The sequence below is a fragment of the Pectinophora gossypiella genome, chromosome 20 (genome assembly GCF_024362695.1).
Source record: "Pectinophora gossypiella chromosome 20, ilPecGoss1.1, whole genome shotgun sequence".
In the NCBI taxonomy this organism is placed as follows: Eukaryota; Metazoa; Arthropoda; class Insecta; order Lepidoptera; family Gelechiidae; genus Pectinophora; species Pectinophora gossypiella.
Genome location: NC_065423.1, coordinates 6,054,066 through 6,075,123, shown reverse-complemented (window position 1 = coordinate 6,075,123; position 21,058 = coordinate 6,054,066). Strand labels below are relative to the sequence as shown.

The 21,058-nt window shown below is 41.2% G+C and overlaps 2 protein-coding genes across 7 annotated transcripts; both read right to left on the bottom strand.

The window, feature by feature from the left end:
* Positions 1-881: 881 nt before the first annotated feature.
* Positions 882-7,857, bottom strand: LOC126376068 (peptidoglycan-recognition protein LB-like). The gene is made up of 4 exons (XM_050023235.1): positions 7,671-7,857; positions 4,964-5,168; positions 1,811-1,929; positions 882-1,255 (listed from the first exon to the last, which is right to left on the bottom strand). The coding sequence occupies exons 1-4, from the start codon at positions 7,747-7,749 to the stop codon at positions 1,062-1,064; spliced, it is 597 nt and encodes a 198-aa protein (XP_049879192.1). The 5' UTR covers positions 7,750-7,857; the 3' UTR covers positions 882-1,061.
* A 4,413-nt stretch (positions 7,858-12,270) lies between these two features.
* On the bottom strand, positions 12,271-19,636 carry LOC126375975 (uncharacterized). Of its 6 annotated transcripts, none has more exons than XM_050023095.1 (3): positions 17,792-18,293; positions 17,308-17,550; positions 12,271-16,710 (listed from the first exon to the last, which is right to left on the bottom strand). In XM_050023095.1, exon 3 carries the CDS (start codon positions 16,613-16,615, stop codon positions 12,443-12,445), a length of 4,173 nt encoding a protein of 1,390 aa, XP_049879052.1. In that variant the 5' UTR covers positions 16,616-16,710; positions 17,308-17,550; positions 17,792-18,293; the 3' UTR covers positions 12,271-12,442. The 6 variants fall into 6 exon arrangements, with proteins under 6 accessions (XP_049879052.1, XP_049879056.1, XP_049879054.1 ...); XM_050023099.1 differs by having other exon boundaries at positions 12,271-14,508; positions 15,628-16,710; positions 17,308-18,290; XM_050023098.1 differs by having other exon boundaries at positions 12,545-12,665; positions 13,186-16,710; positions 17,308-18,298.
* Positions 19,637-21,058: the final 1,422 nt, after the last annotated feature.

Here is a 21,058-nt window from a genome sequence, read left to right as displayed (position 1 = left end):
TAAAATTTTACATCCGTCAATAACCCGACACAGTTAAGTAGACAGCACGTCAAACGGATTGCATACCAGCGCCGTATCTTTTGATTCGCCCGGGTTATTCATTCATTGACTCATTCTTCCTAAAATTAAGAGCTGTGAATCATCCGTCCCTTTCCTTTTCGACGGATACGAAAATGACGGATATAACTTAAAATAAAATTAGGCGGTGTCTGCAGGAATCGGGGCCAATATGTTATTAATTATGAATGTTTAAGTGTAGCAGATGTTTATGATCATTATAACATTTTGATTATGATATTGAGCATACTACGTCACACTTTTGCTCCACTATAGATAAACACAAACCAGCACTCCGTACTTTTTTTTTGACGTGACTTATTGTATATTTGCCGCAGATGGTATTAACTACTTGGCAGGACAAATGGGGAGCGCTGAAGGCTCTCACCCGGTACAACGTTTAAGACAACAGGCCTGAGGGTGCCCAGTTGGGCGCGAACCTCGGCTCAGGGCGTCGTCTGAGAGGAAAAATATTTGAAAGAATTAATTGACCCTAGTGGGTCGTTAGCGATAAGCGCTGATTGAGGGAAATCGTCGACCACGTCGGCGGGGTCGGTATCGGCGTAAGTACTCCGTACTCTGAACACGGCTCGAGTTCGCTAAATAAGTGAAAGGTTTGGGCGAGTTGTGTTGAGGATATAGCCCTTGTTACAGCGATTCATTTTTATTTCAATGGATCTTCTTTAACCTTTCACGTTGGGCTAACAGAAAGCTCGGTGAGGCGTGGGTACTTAGTTCATCTTGCGATAGATATACATTTGCCAACCCAAATTGGGATATTGTCGTAAGCTTATGTACACCAGTGAAGATCCATTAAAAACATATTTCTTTTTTTATTACTTATTATTTATTACTTAATTATTACATTACTATTTACAAAGAGTATAAATTTTAATGTTCTTTTATATTATTTACATTTTTACATGATTAAGTCTTATTTTATGAGGCATTTGCAGGTTGAACATTTTGAGGTGTCTTAGTCGTCACTTAGTTCTCGAACATGATCAAAAAGTGATATTGCCAGGAACATAATGCTTCCAAGTGGATATTTCTTCCATGAGGGCAGTCCCCGGACACTCTGTAGGGGTCGCTTGCATGTGTCCGATCAGTTTGTAGTCGGGCCTGATGGCGCCTCGTGATACTCCATGCTTTATCAGCGCCTTGGTCGTCTCCAGGGTAATCGCAGGCGGGAGCTCTTCTGTGGGGAGAAAAAAAAGTTATTGAAATGAGATTCGATTATATCTATATAGATAGGTAAGGTTGGTGCCGGTTTTACTGGGTGAGAGCCTTCAGCGTTGCCCATTTGTCCTAAGTAGTTAATGGCATCTGCGGCAAATCTACAATAAGTCACGCAAAAAAAAAAAAAGAAAAATGGTGCCGGTTGCATAATTAACAATTTTTATATTATAACCTACTTAGAGATAAGAATTTTAAATTGAGCAATTAAAAAATAAAGTACTTAATAAAAAAAATAATGAGCCCTAGTTTATTCGGATGAGTAATACTGTCTATCTATTGAGTTTAACTATTATTTCTCAGTGTTGGAGACCACTGGGCAAATTTTTTATCCTGCTCTGTCTTCAGCGATCTCGAGTTCACACTCGCTTCTCAGGTCTCCCTCTAACTTTGCGTCCAAAACCTAACTGTCCGTTCTGTGATTGATACCATCCACATATTTTACCTTACCTTATAAGTGTCAGTATTGAGATTATACCTAAGTATACGAGTAAAATAATATAATATCATTATTTACCTCTCCAGTCTCCAATCAGACAGATCCCGATGCTGAAGTTATTGGCTCTCCTCGCGTGGATGCCCAGAATGTCCCACCCTCGACCCTCATACGCCCCGCCTTCGGAGCCCACGCAGAAACTGTTAACAAAGATATTATTACAAATAATAGTAAAAGTAACAAAATCTAGAAGTGACAAAAGAAAGTTTTGATAGAAGACTTTTTTTCAAACTTTCCTTACAAAAACAAGGATATCCGGTAAGTGGCGCAACCAAGTTATCCTAGTGAGATAGGGCCCTTACAGTATAGAATATAACATTATAAGCTCACGACGTTAGTCTAAATCGATAAGCAGGTACACTACCCAATCCATGTAGATCGACGCGTCAAGGTCACATCGAGCTGGGAAAATCGACGCTCGATATCCTGGTTACCATGGTTTCTTCCAACCAACTCGCTCGAGATCGAGGTTACCATGGTTACCTCCCACCAGTTTGCTATTGGACTACACGATCTTATAGCCGCGCCCGTGACCTTGAGGCATCGGGCAGAAAGGATTGGCAAATGTAATTAGCGCCATGGTATAACAAAACTTCATGAAAGGCCACCATTGCTAGCCGTTTGATGACGTAAGTGTTACCACTGTGTTACCATTAAATTGGTATTCCAAGGACGTAAATTATATTATTGAAAATTCATAGCTGGGCATTAACTCGTTAATCCGTTAATCGTTAATTAACGAAGTTAACATTTTGATTGACGGATTAACTTTTAAGTTAACTTTTAAAAATGTTAACGGACACGTTAACTTCCGGTAATATGCAGAAGTCCGTTAATCGTTAATCCAATGCCTACTATTTACCACACGGCACCACGGCGCGGCGCGAAATACAGGTTCAGACAAGTATGAAACGAAACGTATGACAGCAGTAGAGTGGATGCAGTAAAAAAGTGCATGGAAGAAAAGGTAGAAGATGCCTTACGACAAGAAGCAGTGGAAAATTCGAAAGACAGAGATAGTTTAAGTGGCGGCGGTGGGAGCAATGCGAGTAACAACGATGATGACGACGAAGACTTTTTCAGTTTTGTCACTCAGTCTAAGGAAAACCCAAAGAGCTCCAACTCTTTACAGAGTAAAGCGCAATGTCCATGGACATGGAATCAAAAGACTCGTTCAACGAACAGATATTCATAAATTTATTCATTAAATACAATACTGCTATACCCTCAAGCGCTGCAGTTGAACGTCTGTTTTCCACGGGTAAAGACATTTTAACATCAAAAAGAGCCTCAGATGAGAACTTCGACATGTCATGAAGGGGAATATGCACCTTATGCCCGACAAAGTACTTTGTTTTATTTCTAACCTGTTAACTTCCAGAACCTAAACCAACAAGTTTTATAAGTTCACTAACGCAACGCAATAAATATGCAATTTCACACATACCTATTAACGGATTAACGATTAACGTTAACTTGCGTTAATTCTTCCGAAATGTAACGTTTTAACGTTTAACGAAGCTAACTTTTTTTGTAGCGGATTAACGATTAACGAAGTTAACTATTTGATTAACGGTGCCCAGCTATGTGAAAATTAAGTGAATTACTGACTAACGTATATTTTAATTACTATTCCTTGTCACACATATAAAATTCATTAAAACTGTAAATAAATCTTTTCCTAAAAGTTCAAAATTGCCTTGCAAAGTAAATTAAAAGCATTGGTCGTGGGTAGCTTATTTTTTACGAAATGGCAACGCAGGGTAGGATGACGTCAGCTGGGCTAACCTTGAAATGTTAGCTGTCACTTTTGAGCATAAGTACCTGGTTTTCTTATACCATGATTAGCGCTAAAGACATAATAATGAGCTTTCTGTTAGATCAACGTGACAGAAGATGAGTCGGTATCACCATCTATAATTGTATAGTAGAAAATAAATATTACAATTAGGTATTATAAAACGTCTATGTGTTATGTACCATATGTATTGTCATTGCAATTATTTACCTACTTCCCTATGTATACTGCAATTGAACCAGTTAGTCTACCTCGTGCTGCGAATGTTAATCCCCGGCAGTCCGGATGTTAATCGTTAACACAACTTCTCACCACGATCACATTTTTTACAAGTATCTGTCATTTGAATAATATTGTCGTTATAAGCAGTAGGTAGGTATTTAATAAAATCAGACACGTGGAAATTGTTTTTGTGCGTGTCGATTCTGGCGTGTGGTTTTTATGTAAAGTATTAGTCAAACAGTACCGGAAATGTTGAGGAAATATAGTTTTATTGACTGTACGTAATAATAAAAATATAATAGAATTTTCCCTCTAATTCAATATTCTTTATTTGCATACTATGATGGTTTACAAGTTTGAAAGTTACATATGAGTTTCACATCATAGGCCCTTTCGGGCACATCAAAATAGAAGTTTAAAAGAGAGAAGAAAGCTTTTCTAATCGTATCATCAGTATCATTAAAGTATTCAGTAGTGTTGTAGTAACATTTATTAATTAGAAGTTCTTTTATTTTTTTAATAAGGATTTTGTCACTTTTTTCTTCTTTTAATATGTTAGGCAGTTTATTATAAATTTTGATGGACATCACATATTATTATGGGCTAGAAGAATGTAGGACCAGTCTAGATATAGGTAATATTAATCGTTTTCCATGACGCAATGTGTATTTCTATATTTATTATTCCTATCCTCTAAATAATATTTATATATAGGTGAACTAAGAATTTGTCGCTCAAATGTATTCTCCAATTTCGAACAACAGACAGTGATACGGGTTTTCTCACTTTTTTTAAGTACTTTTTTTTTGCCTCAGGTGGCTTTAAGTACTTGACCGAAGGGACTCACCTACCTATCACGTTGGTCTAATGAACCTCGGTGAATATGACTGTACTACTGAGAATTTGGGAATACAGTCATAAGCTTATGTTTATTTTATTTTAATTATGTTTTTTTTTAAGACCAAGAGCTTACATGGAACAGATTAAAGAGAAGGCGAACGTCGTGTCTTTTAAGAAGGTGAAGGAATTGCGGTCTTTGATAGACAAGAATGGAGAATGCTACACCGAGAAGAGCGTGGCTCTTAAACTAGTGATGATGAAGGCTTTTTTGATTCCGTCTATTTAATATAAAAAAAAAAAATTCGTCTACTCACTTGTATCCAATATCCCCAAAGTCCATAGTCTCCATGTGGTATTTCTGCATGCTTCTCATGTCCGCCATGCAGGCCTCCTTGCTGTAGCAGGCGGGCGGGATGTATGTATGGTGGATGACCACGTACGGCACTGGGGTGTCTAGTGGTCTCTTGTCTGTGGCTTCCACTGCGCCCCAGCTCTCGCGGTTATAGAATACGTACTCGGCTTGGGAACAAAAACGTTTTTTTAAATTTGGCAGTCATAATACATTCGGTATGTGACCTAACCTGACCTAACCTGTATTGGGCTGGTTTTCCTTTCGCGGGTCAGAAGGTCAAACACGCAGTTGCTTCTACTTTGCTGGTATAAAAAACCGGACCTGTCGAATCTTCAGGTTAGGTAAACGGACCCAGTGAAAAATGGGATACCTACGGTCATCCAATAGGCATCATAATCATAAACAGGTTATATACGTCCCACTGCTGGATACAGGCCTCCCATCAATAAACAGGAGGGGGTATGGAGCATACTCCATCACGTTGCTCCATTGCGCGTTGGCGGAGAATATGCATACTTAGCTAAAATTATAATGATTAATTGAATCATATAATTAACCTCATATCCCTACCACGATGTTATCCATGTCATATTATTGGGAAAATGCCCGATTACACTATTAACATTTTCCACCACACTGCGGATTGGTGTTTTCGTTTCCAAAATTCATCTATTTATCTACATCAAAGCAATTCGTCTAAGAAAGCAATATTGCTATATGACATTTGTTTGCATTGCGCACTTGCTTTTATATGCGCAAATGTCAAATTGCAATATTGCGTTCTTATATGAATTGCTGCGATGTGGCCATTTTAACCCTCCAGGATTGTGTTGATTACCAAAAGCAAAGCAAAGTGGTTTTTTTAACAATACAAATACACTTAAAGTCACGTGTATTTCTCATAGGCCACTCCTTTGATTTACCGTATAGTTTAGCTTAGGTTATTCCCTTATAGCAATGCGTCTATGTACTTAGATGGCAATTTCATTTATCATCATCGCAACAAGATAATAACATACATACATACATAAACTCACGCCCGTAATCCCCTATGGGGTGGGCAGAGCCACAAGTAATCAAAGACAACTTGCAGCCACTGTTGATACGAAGTCCAAAGATGGATATGATGAACCTTATGGTGATAAGGGATCAGCCTATCGCCCATAACATTAGTCCATCATGTTAGAAGACACAATCCCTCTGTCGGTTTTTACGACATGCCCGGGAAGAGAAGCAGCAACAACAAGATAATAAATACACGTAATATAAATATGTACCTACTATTATTATAAAAAAGCCATGTTTAAATACCTAAGTAAGTATATAGTGAAAACAACAATTACGTGGGTAGGTACCTACATGTTTAAAATGGAATGCCAATTATTTACGGATAATTGTAAAAGCCATTTTTCCTTGGCTAGAATTAAGTATAATTAGTCTTATTTATTTTAAGTAATCAAGTTTACATAAGCAGAAACCACGCCATAATAAAATTTTAGCTTTTGTTTATTTTTCCGCCTCCGTGGTATAGTGGTTCGAGCGTTGGTCTCACGATCTGGAGGTCCGGGTTCGATTCCCGATGGGGACATTGTCAAAATGACTTTGTGAGACTGTCCTTTGTTTGGTAAGGACATTGCAGGCTTGAATCACCCGATTGTCCGAAAATTTAAGATGATTCCGTGCTTCGAAAGGCACGTTAAGCCGTTGGTCCCGGCTGCATAAACAGTCGTTAATAACCACCAATCCGCATTGGGCCCGCGTGGTGGTTTAAGGCCCGATCTCCCTATCCATCCATAGGGAAGGCCCGTGCCCCAGCATTGGGGACGTTAATGGTCTGGTGATGATGATGCATAGTGCTACACGGACCTCCGCGGAGCGTGCGAATGTGATTTTTCTGAAAGGCGTTTATGTAATTTTTGTTTTTGACATTAGGAGGCACTTTCCCACAATATTACAGCACATCGACAAGAAAGTACCTACTTACCTACTTAGATTTTCATGCCATTAACCTTGGTTGCCGGGGTTAACGAGACGTGAAGAATCGTCAAGTGGTTAAAATAGTGCTCCTTAGGTATTTATATCTTATCTGTTTATCTTTCATGTAGTCCTTCCGGGATACTTCAGTAAAGTTGCATTATGCACTTATAATTAACACGTGTGCGACAAATAATAGTTACTTGCTGTTTTGAGAATTAATTGAAGGTTATTACAGTTATATCTGGGTAGATAGATAGGGGGATAGTTCTACGGGCTATCTAGGGGCATGAAAGTCTAATTTCACCTAAGTTTTGTCGCCTTATAATTACAATAAAAGTAATGAATAAATCATTAATCATTGACTCCCGCTCCGGCTCGTTCCTGGTCCAAAGGCTGGCCATAGCCATTCAGCGCGGTAATGCGGCTAGTATTGTGGGCACCTTTGCTCCGGGAACAGTGAGGGGCGGGTTATTTAATGACTAGTTTTGATGTTTGTATTTGTGACGTATTGTGAATGAGTAAATACATTACTTAATCATTAATTAACTGGAAAGTTTATTTAGTACAGTCTTATCTCTTTTGTTACTCTCTGTTATCTTTTATTAAAAGCACTCGTAGGGGAATCGTATTGAAATTTAATTGACGCATTTAATCATAAAACACAAATAAGTAATTCTAAGTTATCAACTCACCATCATCAGAAATTTTGAAAGCAGTCACAGCAATGCCGAGCACAAACACAGCGAGATACGTACTTGATTTGAAAGACATTTTGAAGAGTTCTACAGTACAATAATATTTACGTCAATTGATAAGGCAAGTTTATATACTATATATACAAACAATTTTACTTGAAATACGTTGTGTTTATATCGTTTTAGTAGTCGAAATGATAACGCCGATGGTAGCTGCGTGTTTTTAAATACACGCTCTTCTCAGCGGTACTTTACCTAACGCCAGACGTGAGTGGAGGGTGTTAAGGAACAATTGCTTTCGAATACATTGTTGGCTTTTCCATCTTTTGTTTAAGGTAAATAGAAAAAAACCGGGTAAAAGAAACTAGCTGAGGCTTTCATACCGCCAATTTTTTTATTTTTTTTTTGGCGTGACTTATTGTAGATTTGCCGCAGATGGCATTAACTACTTGGCCGGAAATACCGCCAATAGAACTAACAATAAACTTATTACAATTCATAATTTGTAACCATTCCGTTGTATTGTTTCCGACATTGTGCATTGGTATTCGCCTGTAATTAACCTGTAGACACATAAGTATGGCCTTTTTATCATCATTTTGACAGAAGAATGTTCGTAAAAGTCGCATGTTTGTCAAGCAAATAATGCAGATATTGTTATATCGCATTGATATTAGAATATTTTAAAGAACGACAGGATCTGTGCGCGCAAAGGGGGCACTCTCATTTACTATAGAAAGTCACTTCACTGTATCCCCATAGACCCACCTGACCTCACTGACATTGAGGCTTCGATCTGTCGAGTAGGCATGACAGGACATCAGCCGATCACATTAGTGTCGGCTTATCTATCTCCTAATAACTCTAAGAGGTTACTTAGAAGTGACCTCGAAGCCCTCTTTAATCTCAGTAATTCAGTCATAATTGCAGGCGATCTTAACGCTAAACATCTTTCTTGGAGTTGCTTAACAACAAACACAAGAGGCAGGGTATTAGAAACTCTAGCCGAGCCCCTCTATTATGATATAATAACACCATTGCAGCCCACTAGATATCCCCCTGACATGAACCACAGACCAGAAATACTCGACTTGGCGCTTCTAAAGAACATAAACTTACGTTTATGTTCTATAGAAGTACTACACGAGTTACAATCCGACCACCGACCTGTTGTATTAAAACTAGGATCCCGTTTAGACGCCCCTGATAATCCAGCACCCCCTAAGACAGTGCTGGACTGGGAGAAGGTGGCCGAAGGCCTCCAGTCTTCCAGTTCAGTGTACTTAGATAGTATCCCAGTAGAAATAACCTCCTTAGAGGAGGCCTCGACAGCTATTAACTCCCTCACGGATCACGTGAGGTCGGTTTTGAACGAAAGTTCAAAACAGGTTCCGGAGATGGAAGACCATCGCTGGAAACTGCCTACCGACATCCGTGATCTGCTAACGGAGAAAAACGCAGCCACCCGCGCATATGATTCCAATCGCAACGAGGAATGTCGCCGTCATTTGCGTCTCTTGCAGCATACTGTAAGAAAACGTATAAATGACATGCGACAGAATCGGTGGGATAATCTTTTGAGCGGCATTGAGCCCCACCACCAGGCCATCTGGCAGCTGTCTAGGTCTCTTCAAAAGGATACGGTTGTTCCTACTCCCCCTCTCAATAGGCCTAACCAACCCCCCGCTTTCGACGATGACGAAAAAGCCGAATGCCTTGCCGACAGTCTCGAAGCCCAATGCTCGCCCAGCACTCTCCCTATCGATCGTAGGCACCTCTCGACGGTGAACTCTGAAGTTCAGCGTAGGGCTTCTGTACCTCCCACCGATCCTCCTCTTCCACAGGTAACTGAGGAAGAGGTACTAGGTATTATCAAAAGATTTCATACCCGAAAAGCCCCTGGCTCAGACGGTATCACGAATCGTGTCCTTAAAAACTTCGGTGCTCCCCTCATCTGCTTACTAACGGCAATATTCAACGTCGCCTTGAGCAACTGCGTCTTTCCACAGCAGTGGAAAGAAGCAATTGTAATTGGTATACCAAAGCCTGGGAAACCTAAAAACGAACCTTCGAGTTACCGCCCCATAAGTCTCCTCAATTCCATGGGGAAGGTTTATGAGCGGCTCATATTTGCTAGATTACGGGACTACGCCGAATCCAATAGTCTTATTCCACCAGAGCAGTTTGGTTTTAGAACCAAACACTCCTGCGTTCAACAAGTGCACCGTATTGTTGAACATATATCTAGTAGATTAAACTTAAAAAAACCTGTCGCTACGGGAGCGCTCTTCTTCGATGTGGCGAAAGCGTTCGACAAAGTCTGGCACAACGGCTTGATCTACAAGCTTTATTCACTGGGAGTGCCAGACCGTCTCGTGCACATCATACGAGACTTCCTCTCAAATCGAACCTTTCGCTACCGCGTGGAGGGGACGCTCTCGTCACCGCACCCGATACATGCCGGAGTCCCACAAGGCTCCGTCCTCTCCCCTTTACTATTTTCATTATATACTAGTGACATTCCCAAATCCCCTAATACCGAATTAGCTTTATTTGCGGATGATACAGCCATCTATTCTTCGTGCCGTGGTCGAGTTATGATGACCGGAATCCTCCAACGCGCGGCCAATGCCTTGGGCAAGTGGTTTCGCAAATGGAGAATCGAGGTAAACCCGGAGAAAAGTGCAGCGGTGTACTTTTCAAAGGGCTATTATAACACGCCACGGTCACGCCGTCAACTTAAAGTCATCAAGATGTTTGGCAAGCCGATCCCTTGGGAGGAGCAAGTCAAATATCTCGGCGTAGTCTTAGATAGACGTCTTACTTTCAAGGCCCATATCAAACGTGTGCGCGATCGCGCCGCGTTTGTAATGGGCCGTCTTCACTGTCTCCTTAACAAGCGAAGTAAATTGTCCCTTAGGAATAAGGTGAAAATCTACACGACTTGCATCCGTCCGATCATGACCTATGCAGGGGTAGTTTTCGCTCATGCGAGTCCCTCTCAAATCCACCGTCTACAGGTAATACAAAATCGTTTCATGCGGAAAGCCACGGGAGCTCCGTGGTTCCTTCGCAATGAAAATCTGCACATTGACCTAGGTCTGCCAACCATTGCCCAATGGCTCAAATTAGCTTCCAAACGTTTTTTCGATTCTGCTCCGCACCACCCAAATCCCCTGGTAGTTGCGGCTTCCGAGTACATTCCGCTTAGGGACGGTACTGAAAAGTATCGGCGTCCGAAGGACGTAATATACGATCCCGACGACCCGATCACTTTAGCCATAGAGGCATCCAATCAGCTCGCGACACCAAACACTTCAGGACCCCGATACCGACCCCGCCGGCGTGGTCGACGATTTCCCTCATTCAGCGCTTATCGCTATCGACCCACTAGGGTCGATTAATTCTTTCAAATATTTTTCCTCTCAGACGACGCCCTGAGCCGAGGTTCGCGCCCAACTGGGCACCCTCAGGCCTGTTGTCTTAAACGTTGTACCGGGTGAGAGCCTTCAGCGCTCCCCATTTGTCCGGCCAAGTAGTTAATGCCATCTGCGGCAAATCTACAATAAGTCACGTCAAAAAAAAAAAAAAAATATTTTAAAATAAGAACATTACCTACGTCATTACCTGCAGGTACCCGGCGACATGGGATTCCCTCATATTCGGTCATGCAGCTTATTAAAAAGTAATCAATTTGATCATAATTAGCGTGACTTTTTGTTTTTAATTATGTCAATACCTATGAGCTGTATTATAACTGATAAAGATAAAGTTTATCGTATCCATCTTACGAGTTCCATAACTAATACGCTTGCAAGTTGACTTTTGGCTACTTGTGGCTCTACTCTGCTAAGTATAATACATTTTCAATCTACTGTCTGCCTCTTACCGTCAGATATTGGCCTAACCTAAAGAATGTAGTATATATTATACTATATATAGATTGCAGTGGTTCCAAACGCACTGATTATCCATCGATATTACCTAATGGTTAAACGTTTAAAGGTCCTAGTCCTAACTTAGGACCTGACCTAAGGACTCAGGAGTCCCAAGGGAGGAGTCCTTAAGTCAGATTATTTGGCTTTCGACAGATGCTAGCAGCCCACTACCTCTTGCTAATTCTGCTAGCTTTTATGACGTTAGTTCTTAAACGTTTACAGGGTGTTAGTGATATCGTAACGAATACTTAGGGGGATAATTCAGACCATGATTCTAAGTTGATATTAAGTAGAATTTTCCGTCCAAAAGTATGGAACTGAAAATAATTAAAAAAGACACTAAAATTTTAATGAATTTTCCGACAGGAAACGACAAAAAACGACTGAAAATTTCACCCTGTATATCTTTTAATGTACTCTGTTTTTGGTTTTGTAGTTAAGAATGTTTTGGAATGTTACCTTACCGGCTTATTTATACATAGTTATAATTATACTTGTCTCAACTAATACATAGTAATGTAACCACGTCTACAGGCTTCGCAGGTGATGATTCGCAAGTAGGTACATATTTATTAAACGAGAAATTCTTGATGAACGCGCTGGTTGGCGGTTCATGTATTTTATGTATGAATTTTCAATAAAATATTTATTCACTTATATGTAAATCGTTTAATACTTGAATATATATCAATTACAAGGTCGTTATTAGGTTAAAATCGCGTAGTATTTCGAGAGCGTCATTGCGGTCGGGCGTGGCGCGGTGGAGAGAGCGTTGTTGCGCGGGGCGCGAACATCCGCTGGTCGGGGGGGGAGAGGCGGAAGCAGTGTTGCCTAGCGTACGGCGCTAACATCGTCGCCCCCGTTGGAAGCGTCCGCTTTCAACAAGCAGATCTTCGATAGAGCTCGTCGCACGATGCCCCTGGCGGTGGCCACGTCAGCGACGCGCGGAATGCCGTCTGCGCCCGGGAAGAGTTGTTGTACACGACCCAAGCGCCACTGGAGTGGTGACGTGTTGTCCTCCTTGATGAGCACCAAGTCACCAGGTCTCAGATCTCTGCAACGAATACGCCATTTAAGCCTTTGTTGCAGCTCGGAGATATATTCGGATTGCCACCGGCGCCAAAAATGTTCTCTAGCTTGCTCGATGCGCTGGTAGCGGTTCAGGCGGGATGCATTTTCGTCTTCTAGAGAAGGCGATAGCAGTGACATTAGTGGTCTGCCTATCAGAAAGTGTCCCGGAGTAAGGGGGGTATAGTCGTTAGGGGATGATGACAAGGGACACAGGGGTCTGCTATTAAGGATTGACTCGACTTGTGCAAAAAGAGTAGACATCTCTTCAAACGTTAAATGAGAATTGCCTAGTATGCGCTTTAAATGGAATTTAGCAGATTTTATTCCGGCCTCTGCAAGTCCATTAAAATTAGGTGCGTAAGCAGGGGAGAAGTGAAAATTTATGTTATGAGTGCTGGCGTCATGCGCAATGAGGTCAGAATTGTTAGATAAAAACGTACCTAGCTCCCTAGCAGTAGCAACAAAATTCCTCCCATTATCACAAAAAATGTCATTCGGCTTACCCCTGCGAGCGATAAACCTACGCAGTGTTAACATGAATGCGTCTCTCGACAATTCACTCACCGCCTCGAGATGGACACACTTGGACCTGAAACATATAAATAGGCATAGATATGCCTTTGTTATCTTACAGCCTCGGCCCTTCCTGTCTGTAATCATAAAAGGACCCGCGAAATCAACGGCGACTGCACTAAAAGGGTAGTCAGGTGTGATTCGCTGCGCCGGTAAGTTACCCATAATGTTGTGTAGAGGTTGAGCGCTGATACGCCGACACTTGATACAGCTTCTCGCTGTACGACGAGCCAACTCTCTACCACCTAGCGGCCAGATGCGTTCTCGTATGGACGCGAGCAACAATTGTGGTCCCGCGTGCAGCAGCCTGTGGTGTTCTTGTGTAAATAAGAGCTTAGTGAGGTGGTGTTTCGCGTGCAATAAAACTGGGTGCTTCTTCTCGTACTCGTACTGTGAATTGCACAGTCTTCCACCAACTCTGAGCAAGCCCTGGGAATCTAGAAATGGGTTTAATGATACGATACTAGACTTGAGCTTGAGATTGTCTTGTCTTTGTAAAGTCTGTAATTCGTGAGGGAAAGAGTCTTGTTGTGACATTCTAACTAGACATGTGAATGCACCCTCTAACTCATCGACAGTTAGCGAGCCAGTGTGCTTATCATGGGGGTTCTTGCAATTATGTATGAATCGATAAATGTAAGCAATGACTCGTTGTAAGAATTGCAATTTTGAATACCTAGATATATCGATACTAGCCTTGATAGAGTCCGTAATTAGAGTAGTGTGTACCTTTAACTCTGGAAGGTTGTCACACTTGTGAGAATAGAGAGTAGGCCACTCGGATTCAGGCCTAGACAAAAATGATGGACCTTGCCACCATAAGGTGGAGTCTTGAACTTGATGTGGGTCTACGCCGCGGGATGCTAGATCGGCTGGATTGTGAGCGGTAGGGACGTACCGCCACGATGAAGTACTTGTCATTTCTTGAACCTGCCTAACCCTATTGGAAACCCAGACTTTAAGTCTCGAGGGTTCGGTGGCGATCCACCCTAGCACGACGCTGGAGTCCGTCCACAGGTAAGACTTGCTTATCTGTCGGCGGAGGGCGCTCTTTACAGCGCACAGCAGGCGGGCCGCGAGTAGCGCGCCGCACAGCTCCAGGCGCGGGATGGTGAGAGCCGCCTTAGACGGTGCTACGCGTGCCTTAGCACAGTAGAGAAGAATGCTCGTGTTTCCTGCTTGATCGATAGACTTGACGTAGATGCAAGCACCGTAGGCAGCCTGGGAAGCGTCACTGAAGGCGTGAAGCTCGACTGAAACAGGTAAGTCTCTAATTACATTTCTTGGAATAGTAATGTGTGAAATAAATGATAGGTTATCAATGAATCGTTTCCATGACCTTTGTATGTCGGAAGGAACAACTGAATCCCATTCAATCTTGCTAGCCCAAAGTCTTTGCATTAAGATCTTTGGTTTTATAGTACATAGACTAAGTAGACCTAGGGGATCAAAAATTTGAAATGTTTGAGACAATATAGAGCGTTTCGTTGTAACATTGGATTCTCGACCTTGTACAGACATTGGAAATTGTAGAGTGTCTGTATCAGGGTTCCAGTTAAGTCCCAAGGTGTCATATGTCTGGCTGAGAGTTAAATTGTCATGAGAACTAGCTAGCGTATTTTGCAACACACCCTTAGAATTCGATCTGAACTTGCGTAAGTTGAAACAACCCGATGACAGGGCTCGGACCACAGAATCTTGTATGTAGAGCAGTTCTTGTTCAGTTTGAGCCCCTGTAATCAGATCATCAACATAGAAATCATTTTGTAAAATAGTTTTAATTAATGGATCATAACTCTCTTCGCCCAACTGCCATATGCACCTTGTACTTAAGTAACTTGCACTAGCGAAGCCATAGGTTACTGTATTTAACCTATATGTTTTCAATGGACTAGAAGGGTCGCTTCTCCACAGTATCAACTGTAAGTCGCGATCACAATCATCTACTTGTACCTGTCTATACATTTTTTCAATGTCGCCCGTCATGACGTAATTGTATTCTCTGAATCGAACTAGAATATTAAAGAGGGAATCTTGAATATTAGGACCGATCATTTGAAGGTCATTGATGGAAAAGCCTGACGACGTACGACATGAGGCGTCATAGACAACTCGCAGCTTGGTGGACTCGGATTTCTCTCGCATCACCGCGTGATGAGGAATAAAATAAGAAACTGGTGGCTTGACTAGACTGGATTCGGACATGTGTCCTAAGTCTTCATATTCCTTCATAAAGTCGGAATACATAGACTTTAACTGGGCATGGCGTTCAAAACGCTTTTCTAGATTGAGAAATCGCTTCTTAGCGACACTGTAAGAGTCTCCGAGACAGTCGGGAGTGGTTACTAGTGGTAATCGAACAGAGAACCTACCATTTTCTAAACGGGTGGTGTGTGTCATGAAATGTGTCTCGCATGGGTTCCCTGCATCGACTCCCGCCTCCGAAGCCTTCTGCGACGTCGGAAGCTCCTCTAGCTCCCAGAACCTGCTCAGTTTGGTGTGCAGACTCTCCAGTGCTGAAAAATTACATTGAATACTTGTGTTAGAATTGTCCACTTGTAAATTACTTGTTTGTTTGTCACGTATATGACCTGCTAAGAACCAGCCTAACTTGGACTCTCGCAGAGTGGGTAAATTAGCACCCAACGACTGCTGTCGTGGGCCTATAAGATCCCAAAATAGATCCGCGCCTATAAGCATGTCCACCTTGCTTGGGACATTGAAACTGGGATCAGCTAAGCTGATGTTACTAGGGAAGCTAAATTGTTTCATGTTTATAGGGCGCCTAGGTAATGTGGCTGTGATCTCAGGCAATACGAGACATGACAATGTGACACTAAATGGATTGCATCTAGACTTGACAGTAACAGTGCCCCTCTCCGGAGCAAAGTTAAGAGAAGAGTTACCAATACCTACTATAGTAGTGGCATCTAGCACTTGTGTATCTAGTTGAAGCCGTTGCTTCAAATCACTTGTAATAAATGAAGACATGCTTCCGCAGTCTAACAGTACCTTTACTGTTTCCACTTGATTATTATCTGGATTGACAATGTCCACTAGTGCTGTAGAAAGAACAACCTGGCTAGTGGAAGTGACAGACATAGAAATAGAACTTGTACTTGTATCACTTGTGACTGAATTGGGAGTGCTTGTACTTGTGGTACTTGTAGGGATGACATTGTCAATACTAGGAGTGGCTGTGATGGTCTGTGTGTGTGGCTTATGAAGCATTGTGTTGTGACGTGCATTGCAAATACGACAGCTACTTAACCTGCAAGCGCCTGCAATATGGCCGCTCCGCAGACAGTTCAGACAGAGCTTCAGTGAACTAGCCTTTTGTATCCGCTCCTCGATGCTCATGGACAGGAACGCTGGACAGTCATATATTCTATGCTTGCCCTTGCAGACGAAACAATGCAGACTTCGATTGACTTGTTCGAAATTTACTGGATTAGCTGAAATGACATTCACAGATTTGTTAGCCCTTTGATACTTGTTATGTGTATTATTGTTGCCACTCGAGACTTGTTTATCTTGTTTAGATCTTTGTACTGACTCTAGAACGTCTGCTCGACCCTTAAGGAACTTGAAGAAATCATCAAGAGACGGCATTTCCTTACTAGAACTTGACCTATGCTCTTCCCATTTCAAACTTGTAATATTATCTAGTTTAGAGGACATAATATGGATGATTAATGTGTCCCACTGATCTGTGGGCTGCCCAAGGTTATTTAAAGCACGTAAATTTTTAGTTACGTGGTCCACTAGAAACCTGAGTGACTTGTCAGATTCGCGTGAGATAGGATCAATTTTTAACAATGAATTTAAGTGATTGGTTGTCAATTGGCGTTTGTTGTTATATCGCTCGCAAAGTAAGTCCCATGCTTCACTATAATTCTTATCAGAAACTTCTAGATTTGAAATGACACGCGCAGCTTCCCCTTGCAGATACGAGCATAAGTAATGAAACTTGTTGATCGGTTTAATTCGCGTATTGTTATGAATTAACGACTCGAATGTGTCACGAAATTCAAGCCATTTGAAATACGTACCGTCAAAGTTTGAGATTTGAATGACTGGAAGGCGGAAACCAAGATCTTGCTGACCTCCGCAGCTATGAGCGCATTGTGAATCATTGGGAGTGTATGTTGCACTCTCACGCTCTGCCTGTCCACTCGTTTCGGCAAGGGAAATTGTGCCTAACTTGACCTTAGCGAATGCTATGTTGCTATGAAAACTGTCCTCTATTTCCTCACGTTCTTGCAACTCGTCATCCAAATTATCCTCGTTATAGACTTCAATACGTGATTGTAAGTCGTCAAAACTATCAAACATCACAGTAAACTTCTCGAGCTTCGTGCATAACTGGCTGCGATCCTGAACTGATAGGTCTCCAGCCGGTAAAGAATTTAAATACTTGCTAAACTTCGTAATTCTGCCCTTTACAGAGCGACGCTTCACTGTTAACTCGTTTAACTCTTTGTTTACTTCGACACTCATGATTATAAAATTGTAATAACTAGCTACAAATATCACCTTTTAACTTCACTACACGTTATGCACAAAACTCTGTAGAAAATCACTGTAATTTCAATAATATTTCACTCGAAAATACGAAACGAACTATCGTTTACTAGAACTAGAAGAAAAAATAAGGTAATGACAAAATGGCCGCCGGCGTGGACGCCGGTATATCTAGACTCGTCACACTCGTGGGGTTAGCTATAGTTTCCTTTCACTCACTCTTACTATATCATTCGATTGTTCGTTCGTTCACTCGCTCGCTAGACTTGAAAATGGAAGTCAATTGAATTATTCAATTATAAAACCTCGATTGTTTTATGACACTTGTGTAGCTTGAAAATAATTATTTGGATTATTTGGAATCCCTACGTAGTTTAAACTCGTAAAAACTTACGTAAAACTTGAACTTGTATGACAATCCTTATCAGAAAAGCGAATGTACGCACCTAATTTCACTAGACTTGCCTAGGATCACGTACTTAACTAGACTTGTAATAAGGATGCACTAGAACTAGACTTGTGATTAATTAATAATTACCTAGATAGGCATATAAGCACTTGTATTGCATACTCGACAATAACAAGAGAAACTAGACTTGAAAATTAGAAATATTTGGTCACTTGTATTGCATACTAGACAATAATAAGAGAACCTAACTAGAACTAGGAATACTAGCTTGTGCCTACTGCATAACTAGACAGTAGGCTTATACTTGATCTTGTTTATACTGTATAGCTTGACAGTAATAAACGAAACTTGGTCTAAAACACTGGATTGCCCTGCATGACTAGACAGTGGCAATTGAACCTGAGCTGCATACTAGACAGTAGGTATTCAATAGAAATAATTGGCCCTAATCAATGAGCGTGCGAAATCGAAACTAGACTTGCAATGATAAAATGATTACGCACAACTTTTGATAGGGAATACTAGACTTGACTTGTTAATAAAAAGAAAAGAAATAGAAAACTAGAGATATTAGTTTGAACGATAGGGACACTAGAAATGCCTATTCTGTTCGCACAAGTAAAGACGGAAACTAGGATAGAAAGATAGGAAATAAAAGGATGGGCTCACGTTCCTTGGCATTCCACTATGTACCACGGCGCCTCCTCCCGACGTTCTTCGCCTTCGCTCGCTCGCTCGCTGTTCCTTGTCTCGACGCCCGTGTAGGCCGCGACGTGCTGAGCCGAGCTGGATGTGATGACCTGCCACCGACGCGGCGCTCCGCTGCCGATGACCTGGGACCTGGTATCTTGTACTGGTTGATGCTAGACGTATGTAGACCGACTGGGAAGGCGTCTAGACACGTGGTTTTCTTCTTGAAGTGGAATCTAATTGTGCCTCTGGCGCAGCTGCAGACAATTTCTTGCAGATGCGTGGCTCTCGCGTGGCGTCCTCTTCTTGTAACACGTGGCGCCGCTATGTGTGCGTCCACGTGGCTTCTGCTCTCCACCGCTTACTTGTGAAACTCGAATTGCTGGATATCTTGACTTGCCCGCGACCAACTGCTTGACGCTCGTGGCTTGTAATATGTAGCCTTCCGAAGATTGCCCTCTTGGCGTGACTCGTGCAGGTCTCGTGCAGTTTACGGTCGCCAACATGAACGCGCTGGTTGGCGGTTCATGTATTTTATGTATGAATTTTCAATAAAATATTTATTCACTTATATGTAAATCGTTTAATACTTGAATATATATCAATTACAAGGTCGTTATTAGGTTAAAATCGCGTAGTATTTCGAGAGCGTCATTGCGGTCGGGCGTGGCGCGGTGGAGAGAGCGTTGTTGCGCGGGGCGCGAACATCCGCTGGTCGGGGGGGGAGAGGCGGAAGCAGTGTTGCCTAGCGTACGGCGCTAACACTTGAATTATATTAAATTCAGATTGTGAAAAAGTTGTTAGTTGAATACATATACCTTAGTACATTATAAACGTAATTATTAAATACATAATTATGTAGTATGTCTAATATTAACACAAATAAATTTGTTCTATGATATTATTATGTAGATTTCTAACAAATTTATTGTTGAATTGGCCACCTGTCGTCGATGATGTTGCTAAGTGACGTATGTGCTTTGTTTTGGTGAAACTGATTTGCACCTTTTGCTGTTGTAAAAAAGACAAATCACTTTAGCAGTCTGTCACGCTTTGACTGATAACCGTATTACAATTTTATTACCGTATTCTAATTTTTGACGTTACAAATTGGTACAGTTACTTACTTATGGTGATTATGACACTTATAACATAGGTATGTTATGTACCTAGTGCAGTGTACCTACACTGCACCGAATGTTTATGTAGGTTAAGTACTCAACACTCAATTATTTATTGCATTCAATGTAGTACAATGGGGTGTTACATAGGCATAGGAACTAAAACATAGGGACAGCAACGTTGAAAGTAGAAGTGGTTAAGTAACTACATAATAATTACAGTAGGTAGGTTACCAGCGTGCGTATATGAAACGACTGATAAATGTGGAGGAAGCAAGAAGTGTGTCAGGATCGAAGCAAACGAAATTCCAATCTCTACTTACCCCGGTAGGAAATAGGCGTGTGTTTATGCATGTATGTATGTACGGAAGCCGCAATAATGAGAGACTTTCCATAATGTGATCCAAATATCAAGCAACAATTATTTTTATACAGGGTGTTAGTGACATCGTAACGAAAACTTTAAGGAATGATTAAGGCTATGATTCTGAGTTGATATCAAGTGGAATTTTCCGTCGCAAAAGTATGGAACTGAAAATAATTTAAAAAAACACAAAAATTTTCATGAATATTCAGACTGAAAATTCCACTTGATATCAACTCAGAATCATGGTCTGAACTATCCCCCTAAGTATTCGTTACGATGTCACTAACAGCCTGTATATGCTTCTGCCATTACATTGTACAGTCTTTTACTGTGCAAGCTGTGCGCTTATGGAACTCCTTACCTGCTTCCATCAGAGTCGCTAACTCTCTTCAGAGCTTCAAAAACCAGTTGCGAGCTCATTTTGAATCCTTATGTGGATATTCTTAGGATATACTATTATGTATGATATATTTTATTTATTTCAATACCTGTATGTGTGTGTATAGTCTATTATTTATTATTATAGTTTTCTTTAGATTATGGTTAGGTATATTTTTAGTATATATGGATTATATTAAATTGAGTATTTATTAATATATGTACGTATAGTATAGAGTATTTATTATATTAACTTTAGTTTTACTTTTAGGTATTTATTTATTTATTTTTTTGTTGCACCATCCCGCATCCAA